This window comes from Pleurodeles waltl, chromosome 6 (genome assembly GCF_031143425.1).
Source record: "Pleurodeles waltl isolate 20211129_DDA chromosome 6, aPleWal1.hap1.20221129, whole genome shotgun sequence".
NCBI classification, from domain to species: domain Eukaryota; kingdom Metazoa; phylum Chordata; class Amphibia; order Caudata; family Salamandridae; genus Pleurodeles; species Pleurodeles waltl.
Window position 1 is genome coordinate 981324082 of NC_090445.1, and position 16401 is coordinate 981340482.

Here is a 16401-nt window from a genome sequence, read left to right on the forward strand (position 1 = left end):
GTTCTAAATTCTTTGGCTCTTCTTGGTCCTCCTTCTTTGGTCAGGTGAATCTGGTCCTCTGGTGTCAGGGGGCCACTGCTATACTCCATTTAGGGGCATCTGATGAAGTCTATGGTAGTAGCCAATAGTCTACTTACCCCTGAGGTCACTACACCCCCTATATGACCACTTCATGTGGGGAATGGGCATAACACTGTCCTAGAGTTCCTAGTTCCACCAAAAACAAATGGTGGTACCCTTCCTTCGTGGAGCACATCAGGCTGCACTATCTTAGGTGTGTGACCATCCTGGTAGTACAACACGCCTACTTACATAGCTAATTTACTGGCTGGCCTGTTGCCAAATGAGCGTCAGGGCAGGGGTTGGCAACTCCCTGGTCAGAGGAAAGCCGGGGTTGCAGATCAAAGGTGGCAGGGACTTTGAAGTCCCTGGCCTTGGTATACAGATTAACTAGCCATCCTGCTGGAGGAGGTGAGAACACCTCCCTTCAGAGTAGGCATTGTTTTTGGCCTCAGAGTGCAGGATCTTACCTCCAGGACTCAGAAACGTGTCTGTAATGGCAGGTTGGATGATACAAGTCAGCCAGCACACTAGAGGACTGGTAGGTTTCATGAAGCACCTCTAAGGTGCCCTCACAACGCATATCATAATAAATCCAATAGTGGAATTAGCATGGATTTACTAAGACAAAGTGTTTGATACAAACACCATGACCTCAGTGAAGCTTCTATGTAGCTGGGTAACTCGTAATGAAGATTGACCAGCATATGCCTCAAGATGGCTTCCCTGCTCACTTGTAACGTTTAGTAATCAAACTAGATACTACAGGGGGCATATCTGCTCCTGCAGATATGTCCTCACATCGAATATAAATGAGACATCATTCCAGAGCACACAACTTGAGACAGTAAAAGTCACTGGAAGATGAACAAAGTTGCAAGCAAAATTCTGGTTCCACATTGAAGGGCACGCAAAGAAAAGAACAGATGTCAGCACACACTGCATCACTTCCATGGCAGTACAGAGCCACAGCAAATCCGTGTGATACCACTGTTTTGGCAGTTTCAATAAAGTTAACACTAAGGTTTGCTGGAGACATGTTAATACTGCTGTTTACAATCATATGTAAAAGTAAAAAAAAAATATATATATATATGTATATATATATATATATTTTATATATAATATAATATTTTGGGGGGCTTTCCAGACTCAACACAAGATTTTCAAACACTGGGAATCATAAGCAGCAGCTACATGATTAAGACAATTCAAACAATCAAATTTGTCAAATGAATAGCCATCAGCTGTACGCATTATTCATAATTCACTTTGAATACCTTTAAGAGAAGCCTGCATATTTCGTATTTTCCTTTCGCTGCAGCTTCATGCAATGGTGTGAACTTCCATAAATCAGAAACATTTACAACTGCACCATGCTTCACTAGCATTTCGGTTACTTCATAGTGGCCATAGGAACATGCATTATGTAAAGGTACAAGGCCTCTAGAATTAAAAGAGAAATACAGGATCACCAACTATTCAAATTGCAGTTTTATAACACAGGAATGAACTTCACGTATCTATTCACCGCTAAAAGAATACGACAAGAAAACTACAAGTCCACATAGTGCGCTCTCTCTCTCTCAATCCCTCAATCCCCCCATAAAATTGGTTGACCTTCTCTATGGTTTAGAATAGAAAAAAAAGGAAGGCTGAATAAAGTTTGTAAAGTAGTCTGAATGGCATACCATAAACCAAACATGCATTGTCATACAAGTACTGCGAACGATAGTTTTGACTTTTCTTTCTAAATTTAGTTATAGTGTATTACTCATTTTCTTGTAATAAAGTTTCCTATTGTCTGCGGGCCGGTATGTACAAACCTTTCTCGTGCCCTCCAACAACATGAAAAAATCTGATTGATGGCTCCAGAAAGCATGTGTCTGTCCTTTAAATTCATTACCGCAATCTGTAGGTTTTTAACCATGACCTCAGAGCCCACAACCATCTGGTGTGTGCACTGGAGATACTGATCTAGCCCCACAGCGGGGCTCGGTGGACCGGAGGGACATACCAGGTGCACCCTTATTGAAATGACTACTATCAGCTTGCAGGGTTATAAACGACCAACAGTGATGGCAGCAATACATTTTATAGTGGTGAGGAAAGTCTTCTTACCTATTTATTTATTTTTATTTATAGAGTGCATGGATACCCGAGGGCTTCCCAGCGCTAAAGGAGAGGTCTATATCTTATCAGTGCCACAGAATTGCTTAAGAGGAAAATAAAAATGTCTTCAGTTTCTTACGAAAGGATAGTTCAGGGTGGTCATGGCGAAGTCCCAAAGGCAGAGTGTTCCAAAGATGTGCAGCTTTTACTAAAAAGCAGTTACCTCCCCATCTGGACTTCTTGAAGAGAGGCGTATGAGCTCGTAGGGCAACAGAGGACCTCAGGGGCCTAGTTGGGACATAGAAAGACATATTTTGTCTACGAAATTTGGGTGTCCTGTTATGCAAAGCTTTAGGAGTCCTACACATCGCCTTGAAGTTGATTTGTTACTTTATGGGGAGCCAATGAAGAGAAACCGGAGCAGGTGTAACAGAGGTGTGTCTAGGGACATTTTTAAGCAGCCGTGCAGCAGAATTCTGCTTACGTATTTAAAAAAAAGCGAGTTACCATAATCCAAGCGGACAATATTAATGCTTGAATGAGAAGTCTTCTGGCCAAAAATGGCAGAAGGTTGATGAATTTCCTTAAGGTTCTTAATAGGCCAAAACATGATGCGGCAAGCCTTTTAGATTGGTAGTCCACGGTAAGGTGTGGATCTAGCTAAAAACACAAGCTCTTTATGTTGTCCTTAGGTGGAGGGAGGCCTCCAAACCCAGTGGGCAGGACTGTCAAGGGGTTGGAGAGAGTGTAATTACCAATGATCATTACCTCTGACTTGTCGTCATTAAGCTTGAGTTTGGACTCCGTCATCCATTTGGCTACCTCCTCCAGGCAAGCTGAAAGGTTGGATTGGGGGTATTTCCAGAGTTTGAGAGGGACACTACTAACTGGGTGTCATCCACATATGAGATCAAAGAGAGGCCATGGGGCTCCACAATTTTGGCCAGTGGCGAGAGATAAATATTATAGAGAAGGACTAAGCGACGAGCCCTGCGGAACTCCACATGCAAGGGGAAAAGTTTTGGAGTAAAAGGCATGGTCCAGAACCTGAAAGGTTCTATCCTTTAGAAATGAAAAGAACCAACACAATGCATTTCCTTCAATTCCTATTCCAGAGAGTCTTTGAAGAAGGATATTGTGGTCCACGGTATCAAAAGCAGCACTCAGATCTAATAAGATGATAGCTGCCCGACCACCAGGGTCTAGTATTTGGTGTGCGTTCTCCATGAATGCTAGCAGGGCTGATTCAGTACTATGCCGTGGCCTAAACCCCATCTGAGATGGATCTGCAAGTTCATATTCCTCAAGAAAACATGTTAGCTGATTATTGATATGCTTCTCCATGATTTTAGACCGAATAGGAAGAAGAGCAATAGGTCTATAATTCTTCAATTCCAAAGGGTTAAGATTAGATTTTTTCCAATAGGGGTTTGATGACAGCATGCTTAAGGGATTGTGGTATCATGCCCGAGTTTAAAGAATGGATTAGAATGTTTTTCACTACAGGGCAGATTCTATTGGAGGCTAGAGCAAGTATATGAGGTAGAGCAGGATCTAAAGGTGAACCTGATTTTATCATATGAAGATAGTTGGTAATGAGAGCATTAGTAACTGGCTGAAAAAACGAAAAAGAGGCCCTAGAACTCTGGAGCTCCTTATGGGGGTTTCTGTCTGTTATAAGATCTGGTGAAGGGGGAAAAGAGGCATAGATATCAACAATCTTTCTTTGGAAAAAAAATCAGCTTAATTGCTGTGATCCGAGGAAGCCTATCAGTTTTGAATGTGCTACGTTTATATGATATCTAAAACAGAGAGTTGAAGCAAAGACAGCAAATGTAAACTGCAGGGCTCCTACTGGACACTCCTGAAATCCTTTGTAGTCGGTCAGAGTTTTAGGAGTGAAAGAGGGGAGACAGAAGGCCATTTCAAACTAGTGAGTTTTTGTTGCCCTTTTTGGGTCCATTGTTCATTAGAAGGATTATACCTCACAGGTTAACAGATAATTATGTAGACAACCACCCTTATGGTTTATGCCCTTGTTTTTTTTCCCCCTCCGGCCAGAAGACTTCTACCTAAACCCCAACCGCCTGCTAGCACTTTGTAACAATTTGGCTGGAGTAGTCTGATTGGAATAAGCAAAATGGCCAGAAAAGCCCAGAATACACAACTACTGTCTGCAACATTAGTATAAAGATGGGGCCGAAACATCCAGCGTTTCAAAATTTCCCTGCAAGAATCTGGGATATCCACACTAGTCGAGTCACTCTGTGCTCCAGGGTTGGGACAATCACCACCAACACTCCATGACAAGGTCAGGACCAGAAAAAAAATGGTTTCTTACCTGTAGGAGTGGGTTTGCAGCTTGAAGAATTTTCTGGATTTACATGTTGTGCATTATTTTGCCATCCAGTGGTTGGGTCCAGAATTCTCTAATATACTAGTAGTCCTTTTTTCTATTTTTTTGTTGTGCTTCAATGGTTCCACCATTTGGTGTTTTATCCAGCCTCCGCTGACATCATACGCCCTCCCCGGAGGTTCAGTCGTGTCGCAATCTTGAGATTATTCTTTATTTATTTTTTAATACTCTCTTCTCATCTTTTAGGGGAGGTGGGTGGGTTGCCTATGAATCCAGAAAATTCTTCAAGCTGCAAAACTACTCCTATAGGTAAGAAAGCATTTTGTTTGCAGCGTGAATCTTTTCTGAAGTCACATGTTGTGCACTGATTTTGTGCGGTATTTAATCTTGAGGTGGTTGGGATGAAGATGAGCTTGGATTTGTGAATTTGTGTTTTAACACGCTTTAAATGACTTGCGCTTCCTTGTTCATTTGAATATCAATGCAATAATGTCTTGTCAATGTGAGCACTTAAGTGACATAACTGAATTGCTTGTGAGATCCATTTAGCAATTTTTCTTTTTGTTAATGGTTTACCTTTGTTGTTGTCGTCATCAAATGACACAGTTGTTTTGTTTTCCTGCTTGACTTAGTTTTTTCTATTTAGTACGATTGCTCTTCTTGCATCAAGTGTGTGAAGAGCTCTTTCTGCTCAATTTTTGGGTTCCTGGCAAAACTTGGAATTTGGATTGACTGATTTATGTGAAAATGTGAAACAACTTTGGATAGGAAGTGTGGATCTGTCCTCATGACTATCCTTTCCCTGGTGATTTGAAGATAATGTTCTAGTGAGTGCTTGTAGTTCACTCACTCTGCAAAGTGATATCACTGCTAGTAGAAAGGCTCTTTTTAGCTGTTTTCTGTTGAACGTGGTGTTGATTATGTTTGCCTGAACTTCTGGTTTAAAACCAGACATCCTCACCCATGCATGGAGGCTCAGTGATTTTCCCATCATCATTTGTTGGCTAGCTGCATCAGATGCATCTAACGGTGAATTGAGGCATGTATTGGCTATGTTCTTACCCTCTACAACAAGTGCAGCCACTCTTTTATGGTACTGTTTAGGCATGTGCATCATAAACTCATAACACTGCTGGGAGGGCAGTTATATCTCTAGCAGGAAGCAAGATTTGTTTATTTTTCTTCTAATTGTTACCCATATTTCTAAGCTGCTTTTTTAATTAGCTGTCAATACATCGCAATATCATCAGGAGGTGATGGTCTTGAAGAGCAAGTATTAATTACCCCTTCGGCGGAATCTGTTTCGAGGTCTTGCCAAAGGCTTTCGGTAAATTCCGATCAGTCTTGGAACATTTCCATGGCCAAGTTGTCTGAATCCTAATCCTCAAAGAATTCCTGCTCTTGTTCTTCCTGTCGCTGAAGTGTCACTGGGGGTTCAAGTTCCTCAACATCCTCCTTCCCATTCTCTTCAGGCCTCCAAGTCTTCTGCTGTATTTGAAATTCTCCAAGGGAATCATCCAAACCCCTCTTTTTTTTTTTTTTTGCAGAATTGCTGCCATTTCTGCCTCTAGCTGCCTCTTTTTCCTCCGAGTACCATGGCTCTTTCGTAGTCATCGAGTGGTGCGTTGAATTTCTTTTTGATGTCACAATTTCCTTCGAAGGAGTATCTTTCGCTGTCTTCTTCTCAAATTTCTCCTCTTCTTTCTTCCCTCAAAGTCGCAGCTTCTCAGCTTTAATCTGTCTTCTGATCTCCACAATCTCGATTGTCTCTTTTTCGTTGGGAGTTCGACCACCTGCGATGCCCCTATCCTGGGACCCGTGGGGTTCTTTTGATCTTATCTTGCCTTAGGTCATTGATTTTTTCGATGCAGAGACCACATTTTGAGTTAGATGACCGAGTATGCCCCTGAAAATGTTTTCAGAGTTGCCTTTGTCTTGAGTGGTCCCTCTCGACGTCTACGATCAACATCTTGACACCCCGAGCTTTCTTCTTCTGCCCCTTCAGCGACATTATCCTCAGACAGTTAACAACCCTAAATCGTTCAGTGAGGAGTCGGCTTCTGGCCCTACATGGCGTTGTGTGCCTGCCTCTGTGTGCCCCTCACTCTTCGCATTTTCGGTTTAAAATCCGCACAAGCCTCACAGTCTTTGTTGTTTATGGTCCAGTGGTAGGCACAGACTAGACACCTGATATTTGTCCTTTTGGGTAAATTTGTGAAATAGCGTCTTCTCCATATCACTCGAAACAGGAAGTCCCCCTATAATTGCATTCTCTGATATGAGTTTGACGTATTTGTTTGCCACTACTACTCAGGTACCTTCGGTGGATTCTTTGGTCTTCTTCGATGAAAAACTTTCTACAATCTCTTTTCTTCATAGTTTGCAACTATGCCCGGGAGCTTCCGGGGAGGGCATACAACATCAGTGGAGGCTGAATAAGACACCAATTTGTGGAACCATAGCCGCACAAAGAAAAGGCCTACTAGTTTATTGGAGGATTACAGCCCCAACCACTAGATGGCGGAAAAATGAACAGCATGTGAATCCAGAAAACATGAACGCTGCAAAACCTAAGGACATCAAAGAAGGCTGCATGGAGGGGCTGCCTGCACCCTACTTCAAGAAATAGACCTTACTGACTGCTAAGGAGGAGTATTAGAGGTGCACTTGTACAGGAGAGACACTGTTCAGCAGCAGAGACAGAACAAGCCGAAGACATTCACTGCCACACCAAGGAAGGAGCTGGGTTTCACCGCTATGCAAAGGTGAGGCCCTGCAGTCCACAAAATGTCTCTAGATTTTAAGCAAGAAGTCGTGACCCAGTGGATCAAGCATTCTGAGGAACTTGTCAGTTCCACTGCGAATACAGAGTACCAAGAAGCCTTGCGTCACTAGGAGAAAAAGGACTGCAGTCAAAGGTTTTCAAGAAGGATAAAGAACAGCACTGGAATAAAAGCACAGCTGTGGAAAGGCCTGAAACACGATATAAGTAAGTCCTAGCTACAACCAGGTGTGAGCAGCCTAGCATGTTTGGGTGGTGGATTTGGATCTCAGACAGAGGAAGATCCCAAGCTGCAAGAGCCACCAAGCCATGAGCACCGCAGCTTCCTTGACACATGCTGGTGTTGTCCCAGCTCACCACAACGCTGAGTGGCACATTTGTCACATCATTCTCAGACGACAGGTCAAAAGGCTATATCTGCAGCCTCTTCAGGCCAGCTCAGGCCCTTGAGGAACTAGCATGTTGCTTGGTTCCACCCTAGCAACAGTCAACAGTCAACTCCTTATGGGAGAGCTGAGATTTAATTGTGACAGTGCAAAACACTTTGTGCTACAGGGTACGGTGAGACCCCAGCGAACAAGTTTCTTATCTTCGGTAACACTCCTTCCAGGCAAAACTATTGGGAACCACAGATTCCTCAACTTTAGAACATCTCCACACACCAGACTGGATCTGGAACATAGCTAGTAAAATATCTGGTTTATATGGAACATTCCAAGCCTTTGAAATTTGTCAACCAACAGAAGTATGTGCTTTCTATATGACCACTGTGGAGCTTCCTAAACAGTAAGTCAAATGCAATCTCATACCAGTGTCAATCTAAAAAAAAATGCAGGCGCTTCTATTGGGAGTTTATTTGTATCTTATTTTGCATTTCTTTGTCCTGATGACGCATGTTGAATTCAGCTTGTGGCAACAAAGTATTTCTTGATACAATGCTCTTGGAGAATGTCAATGTATATGTGTGTTAGGTAGTTTAAATCACAGCACCCTGAGGTGGTTTTAAGTGTTATGAAGCAACATTCAAATCAACCAATTATTGAGAAAAGTGTTATGGTGATTACATCTCTTACAAAGTACAAAGGGGCATTGCACAACTGTTCTATCACAAACTCAAATGCTGCTGGTTTTCAAGATTAAATATTATGTGTTGATGTACTTTAATGACAAATATCACAAAATATCAATAACCAATATTGACAAATTAACTCCATAGACAGCTGTAGCCTTATTAAACATGTATCAAGAGCACAGCTATTGAGAAGTACTGCCATAAAAGAGGTGTTATATAAAATGTTTACACTGAAAAGAACATCTCAATTGTCTTTATCAAACCACTGAAAACATGTTTCATGCTCACCCTTTATCTTTTGCATGTACATCAGCTCCATTCTGAAGAAGATATTCTACAACAGACACTCTGTTATAGCCTGCTGCAAAATGAAGTGGTGTGGACTGACGTCCTTCAATATCCCTGCAGTTTACACTTTGAGCATTACATAGTTTCTGTGGACAGGAAACATTAAACTAAATGTTTACAAACAATCTGTAAATTATTATACTTATAAAGTGAACAATTAAGTACATATGTTTCTTCCTTAAAGAAATAAGAAATTATGGAACAAACAAACAAACTACTTCTAGGTTCATGTATCCAGGAAAATGTTGATGTCCAGCTCTGGTGCCATCTGAGACTTGCAAGACTTTAACAAATGGCTTGTTGTTATTATATTGCACCCCGACTTCATAACAAGAAACTGTTACTTGTCTATGGCTACGGTTTCCCAAGGTTGGCATATTTAACATATCACTGTATCAGATGATTAAAGTAAAGGAACTGGTGAAAACACATACAGCGGGACCTTGGATCAGCTAAACCTTAAGGCAACCCCCAGTAAACTATTCAGAGGAAAGAGTATGGCACAAAACGAGGCTGTAGCAAAGAGATCCATAGATGGAAACCCCAGTCTGGAGAGGACTGCCTGTGTCACTGCAGGCATTTCTCCGATGACAGGACAGGAATCTTCTGCTCTCATGATGAGATAGTCAGCCAGGTGGGCGGCTGTGGTAGCAATTTTGTACTACTGCCTCATTTTCACGGGTGAAAAGCCTTCCCACATATGGCCCATGAAAACACTTCACCCTGCGTGTAGATGTGAAGGGCGGTGGTGGTGGTGCTGTCAGACAGGATCTGAATGGCACTCCGTGAGATGGGAGAAATGTCTTCTTGAAGCAAAGGCCCAGTGTTGCTATGTCACAGAGATGGACACCCCCCCGGCCCAGAGCAAAGCAGACATGCCCACAGTAGAATCTTCTTGCGGGGGTTGAACAGGTTACCTATGTTGAGATTGGAGAGGCCCATCCACCAGTGCAGGTCTGCGAGGATTAACAGGAAACTCTGCTGCCGACACAAAAGAACCTCCCCCTTTTAGTGTTGGAGCGAATGCCCTTGCAGGGAACCACTGGAGGGCCCTCATCTCACATCCGGCTTATGTAACTATCAGGAAGCACAGGACAAGCAGACATAGTCCTGTAGGGCTCAGACTTGCATTGCAAGTAAAAACCTTGGCATCTTCTCTCAAATACCCATGATCCTTCAAAGACAGGGAAAAGCCTTAACGTGGGTCATGTCTAGCATCATATCTCTGAAAGTAAACCTCTGTGTTGGAAGGCAGTGGGACATTTGGACGCTGTTGGTAAAGCACAAGTTGTGCAGAGGAATTATTGCATGGCCAAAATGTTTCTTAACTAAAGCCAAGGACTCCATCTGAATCTTCCATCCATGTACGGAAAAACAGGCTCCTGACTCAGTGAAGGAACAAAATTGCAACATATTTTTTTTTAAATTAGACGATAGTCAGTTTGAACTGCAATACTGTGAACTGATAGTGCTGAGACTCAATGGTGAACCCTATCTTGCACCTTGAAGCAGGGAAGATGAAAGCATGTATTGGTGATGGAACTGCGCTGTTGAGGCATTATTTTTCTTGGAGTGTTCAAGTAAGGAGTTGGCCTTCTCTCTTGAAAGGCATGTCTATCACAGTGCTGGACATCATCAAATAAAAACCAGTGGAGCACATCCAGGCAGGCCAGCTTAGGGTAACAGTTGTGCTCATGGACCCCATTATAGTGTGTATGGGATCCAAGCCACACTTTAGAATTTGCTTTTAAGTACTAAAATAGTTGCGGACCAATACAGTAAATACCTGCAGAACAGAAAATAGCTTTTTTATGGTTCACAGGCTAACAGAGGTCAGCCTGCCCAATTTCCATAATGCCTGGACACCGCATCTAGCAGGCATATTGCAGGCACCCAATGAAGGGTGAGACTGCCTGATGCATAAGACTTTGGTTCCACGGCATCCAGTTTTCCCCGGTTTAGAGCAGTCATTTAGCAGGCATTGGTGTTCAACATGGAAAATAAAGCCTAAACCATTAGGTTCTCTGGTGCCAGGTAAGAGGACAAAAAGTGCTTTCCTAGGAGTCTGGCAATTTGTCTTTGGACTGCTGAGCCCAGAGAGGCTTTTCTTAGGAAGCCAAGACAGGTTATAGCAGCACCTTGTTAAATGGGAGGAAGAGTGGAAGGGCTCCGCAAATTACTAAGTCGTTTTCAAGATTTCTATCAAACTGTTAGTGTTTTGTTTCTAGGAGGGCAAAGTTTGCTCCAGAGTTCTTGTAGTTCTACTCCAAGATCAACTGGCAGGATGGCTCTATCTATGACTTTATCATAGGCACAAGGCCAAGGCCCGGGGAGGCATGGAGCCAGGAAGCATTAGGGTCGAGCCATCAAGCATAAAGAACAGGTCTCCCCTTGGGTAGCTGCCAAAAGTGTAACAAAGCTGTCCTACAGGTGGCCAACTGGTACGGGGTGGGGGTCAGTAGATTGAGTAGGAAATTTCAGCTGAATCTTCTGCATCCGGCTGCCGGCAGCAGACAGGAATGCTGATCAAACTACAAGTGACTATCTCCTCCTTATTTAAAGACCTACTCTGTCTTATGGTAGATTGTTCAAACAGTCTGCATTTTATCGATCTAGCAGATGATAGGTCTTCATTTAAACATTTTGCTTATACTCTTTTACTCCAGACTCTACACCAGTTATCTATCTCCCCGAGACTCTACACCAATTAACTATCTTATGAATGAAAAAAAACACATTTTCACCATTGATTGCCACTCCCTGGCAAAACACAAGCTAGACATGACTTTTATAGAAGACCAACATCCGAAAGCCTTGTTTGTAACGGAAACACGGCTTACTGTGAGGTCAATGCTAGATGTTGCCATAGCAATTCTGCTGTATGGTTAGACTATTACAAGGAATCACAACGACAAAAGAGATTATTTATAAATCAACTCTGAATTGCAACATATCAGACTTATTAGTACCAAATAGTGAGGGAATTATTTTCTCTTTGAAGCTCGTCAACCACTTTGTTTTCCAGTGCTTTAATATACTGTCCCACTGGTTCTGCCATGGCCTCTTTGTAAGCGCTGACTGAGGTTGTGGCAACACAAGCTCCCAATTTTTCCAGTTTAACTTTTCTCAGTGATCGGACTCTACATTTAAAGGTAACACACTGCCAGTTAGCAGCTAACCTGACTCAAGACCTAGAATCCATCACACTAAAGCAGTTGATTAAGGACATTGTTCCCAGTATTCTCAAATCTGTTGGGGTTGAAAGTACATCCTGCTATGCCCCTTTTATAGACCAACCATCATTCCATGCGCAATCATTGTACTGTCTGGCTTCAACCAAGGTCACCCTTCCCAATATCATAAGAGGTTGGTCTAAGATTAGTCCATCAGAATTTTGCTCTACGCTAATACGATCAAACCAGATCTTAGCCTATTGGTAGCTGAAGCTGATTTCATCATCACAAAGAGCGGATCTTGACTTCTTTAGATAAGTTGGTCCCAATGACGGGCCTTCCAAGAACCAAAATTACATCATCCACGCCCTGGTTCACTTCACATTTTCTCAACCTTAAAAAAGGGTGCAACGTTTTGGAAAGAGAATGGTTTAAAACTATGGTTCACTGAGCAGAAAAAGTTCAAAGAGGCCATTAAGGAGCTACAATAAAGCCATTACAGAGTTATGTGCCTCTTTCTTCACCACTAAAATTAATGGGACAGCCATTTCGGGTAAAAAGATCATTTCCATTGTAAAATCTATGTTAGATCCCTGTGCATACAATTCAGAGGCTGCCCCTCTATACACCACTACAATTACCTAAAGAGCTCTTTTCTAAAAAGATCTGACATCTATGCGCCCTTCTCAACAGAATCTGGCATTGTATGGTTTCACTGGGTTCTAAACCCCTCAAGTCATGGGTTGTAGCTTACTGATATTCAAGTCTGTTGAGTCAGCTGATTTCAAGGCCTTAGTTAACTCTAAAATCAGACAGCCTCCCAGTACCGCCCTCTTCCTTGCATCTGTTACTAACCCAGCCCTGAAGAGACCTCCATAATCTCTTTATTTCCACAGCAGAGGTACCTAAAGTATGCCAACATTCAGCAGTAAAATCACTCCTGAAAAAAACAATTAGACCCGGCATCTCTGGAAAACTATTGACCCAATTCTCTCCTCTTTCTACCTACTATGACTCTGGAGATATATAATAATCAGTTATCAAATTACCTTTAAGAGAATAATCATCATTCCTTTCAGTCTGGGTTTTCCCTCACCACAGTCCGGAGTCAGCACGACTCGTAGTGTCAGAAGAACTGAGAGGTACTCTTGATCAGGGCGGTACAGTGGTTATATTTTTCCTTGATTTCGGTGCTGTGTTTGAATCTGTGTCCCATAAATTTTTTCTTGGTCACTGAGGAACTAACAGTCTGCCTTATCTCACTCTTGCAAGACCGAGGTCTCCAAATCTATGATACGCTCCTCTTTTCCAATAGTTTGTCACTGGCTTTGAGGCTACACCTGTGTAGGAAGTTGGCTCTGTATGCACTATTTCAAAGTAAGGAATAGTATGCACAGAGTCCAAGGGTTCCCCTTAGAGGTAAGATAGTGGCAAAAAGAGATAATACTAATGCTCTATTTTGTGGTAGTGTGGACGAGCAGTAGGCTTATCAAAGGAGTAGTGTTCAGCATTTGTTATACCTCTGCTATGTCTTTCTCGAGTCTCACAGATAGTAAGTGACCAGAGAAGCTTTTTTAAATGCATGTGCTGGACACTGACCAATATGAGTTCCCCCAGCAACATGATGGCTTCACTCAAGATAGGGGTGTTTGGTATCAACCATCTCGTCTTGGTGAACCCACACTGATGCCAATGTTGGATTTACCAATAAATGAACCCAAAGGGCACATTAGAGGTGCCCTAGTTTCTGCCAGCCTGCCACCAGAGACACGTTCTGCACTCCTAGGGTGAGAGCCCTCTGCTCTCAAGAGGTCCAGAACAAAAGCCTGTCTGGGAACACCCCCACCCACAGGATGACCTCCGGATTAGTCTTCCTAAGGCGGCAAGCCTCAAAGGGCTGATACCATTGTAATGCTAATCTGGCTACCCTCACAGAAGAGGAAGCTCCCCGCCCCTCCATCCAGAGCCCATTTGGCACCTTAACAGGTCAGAAAATTAGCTAGTCAGGTAGGCGTGCCACCTCTAGGCTAGTACCACACCGCTAAGGTGGGCTACTGAGAGGTGGGCACGATTTTTCAGAAATGCCATCTTGGTGATGGCATACTTAGGAATTCTGGGACAGGGTTATGCCCACTTCCCACAGGAAGTGGTCATATAGGGGGCGTAGTGACCCTGAGGGTCAGTAGCCCATTGGCTACTACCCTAGACAACACTAAAGCCCCTAAATTCAGTATTTAGGGGAGTCCTTGGGACTAGAGAAGCAGATCCTGTTGCCTAATGAAGACCAAAGACAGAGAAGAGCTCCAACAGCAGAAGAGGGGAAATGAAGCAGCTGACCGAGTAGTAATCCCGCTGGCCTGTCTGCATCCCTCATCAAAAATCTGCACCAAAGCAGACTCAATGTGCAGTTGTTAATCCAAAAACTGGGAGGACTGCCTGCCTTTGAAAAAGTTTCAAGACCTCAGCGGGCCTGTCCTCCACTGAACTCCAAAAGAAGGGACTCTGAAGCCGCTGGAACCACCAAAACCTGACTCCTGAAGTCATCACTGCACCTGCTGTCTCTGACCCGAGTTGAAGTGGACCACCGATACCAACAAGATTCCCCAGAGTCAGAGTCCATCGTGGTTTCACCCCTCCTGGACTCCCCAACTACGTCTGCAGCCTCTGCACACAGCCCCCCTCCACCACCGCAACTCCAGTAAAGACAACCTGACACCTCAGCACCAGTCACCCCAGAACAGTGGATAAGAAGACCAAAGGTGCCTAACTGTGCCCGAGCATAGTGAGGCCTGAGCCCCATGTTGGTTCAGCTTGACTGGCCTCCTGGCCAGAGTCTGCAGCCTCTTTCTGAAGTGTACGATCTCCAAAGGAACGCATTAGGCACCTGATGCTGTTTTGCACCCTGCATCCGGCTGTACCCGTGCCACTTAGGGTGTACTGTGGGTGCTGTCTTGGACATTTCCCACTACTCATCTTAACCCCAGGAGATTGGTGGTCTTTTAAGTAGCTGTTCTCTACCTGTTTGCAGAACTTGTTTTTCCTCACATAGGATAAAATAGCAGAACTCAGAAATTGCACTGCGTCCACTATTTAAAGTGAAAAGAATTCCTATTTAAAAACGTACTTACCTGAAAATGGTTTCTCTGAATCCTAAACATATATAAAGATACCTGCTATTTTTATAGATTGGTGTGGATCTCCTTCTTGAGTCGTGTCTCATTTATTAACTACTGTGTGTATTTGTAGATGTCTTGCACTCCTCTGTGTTAATCCTAAGGCTGCTTGACCACACTCTCCCTAAATAGAGCACTTTGTGATTGCAGAGCAAGCCATGTCAACTCACTGTGGAAACCCGGGACCCTTTACATGGTATTCACATTCCATATAAAGGGCCAGCTTCCTACATCAGGGTTACCCAGACCAGCAAGCAGCATTGGCAGCAGTGACACTGGAGTTGTGGGTGGTGTTGGAGGTGCCAGAGGAGGCTCAGGCAGTGAGGGAATATCCACTAGCTCTGGCTCCAAAGAAGTGTCTGTCAGAGCAGGGGAGCATTGGAAACTTTCCAATAGACATAAAAGGAAGGAAGCAGAGGACAGCCCACAAGCCCTCTCTGTTTTCTTGCTTTTCCACCTACTACCTTCTGATGACTTGGAGGAAGGTTATGAGGAAATCAGGACTTAGACAGTGAATGACCCTGAACTCAATGGTCACTGGCCATAGAAGGTTTGACCTCAAACTCCTTAGTTGCATACACAGAACTGGTCACTATAGTCATGCTTGGACCCCACGCACCACAACCATCAGGGTCAGGGATAGACATTTACCTGTCACACCTACGATAGGCCTTGATTTTCAGGGGTTACCCCCCTGATGCACTGCATTGAGAAAAATATTTCCTACGAGGAATTACTGAAAAGATAAGCTGTGAGGAGAGAAGTTAAGGATCGGCATTGAAGGCCATGGAAAGAACAAAGCTGTCATGATGCTACGGTGTGCACTTTATGGCTCCAGTGATGTCACCATGAACTCACTTCCGGCATAGAGATGGAGCCAGCAACCCAAGCCAGTGTAGAAGAGCTGCACCAGACGTTTTCAGATCCTGTATAGAGCCAGGGGTATTCAAAAGTTGAGGAAGCTCCAATCTCCTGGTTGAAGTATCATGTAGAAATGTTCTTCCAGCTGAACAGCAAATATAAGGAGGCTCCTGTTTAGGTTCAATGGTCTTCAGCTATTCCTGGCCCAAAGGAAATGCCTTTGTTCTAGGTCTTCGGCTCTTTGTTTAGGAGATCACAGGAGAGAAGCTGTTTCTGGCAAGCTACTCCCTCTTCAAGGCTGAGCTAATGTGCATATCATCAACATTATCATGGCTGCCATCACTGTAGACCCCAGTGTCGGGATAGTCCCGGGGCTCAGCCAGCCTACATTTATTGAGGTGGGACAGTTTTGGTGAATGGCCACTGAATGCCCTTTAGTGGTTTGTGACACTAAATTCAATGGG

The 16401-nt window shown here is 43.6% G+C and overlaps 1 protein-coding gene across 2 annotated transcripts in view; it reads right to left on the reverse strand.

Moving 5' to 3' along the window:
• TNKS2 (tankyrase 2) overlaps positions 1-16401 on the reverse strand; it is a 511364-nt gene that overhangs the window by 324477 nt on the left and 170486 nt on the right. For both annotated transcript variants that reach the window (XM_069239858.1, XM_069239857.1), the window contains exons 14-15: positions 8671-8816; positions 1341-1506 (exon numbers count right to left, since the gene is read on the reverse strand). In XM_069239858.1, the coding sequence (XP_069095959.1) occupies positions 1341-1506; positions 8671-8816 (312 nt within the window). The remainder of the gene's footprint in view (positions 1-1340; positions 1507-8670; positions 8817-16401) is intronic.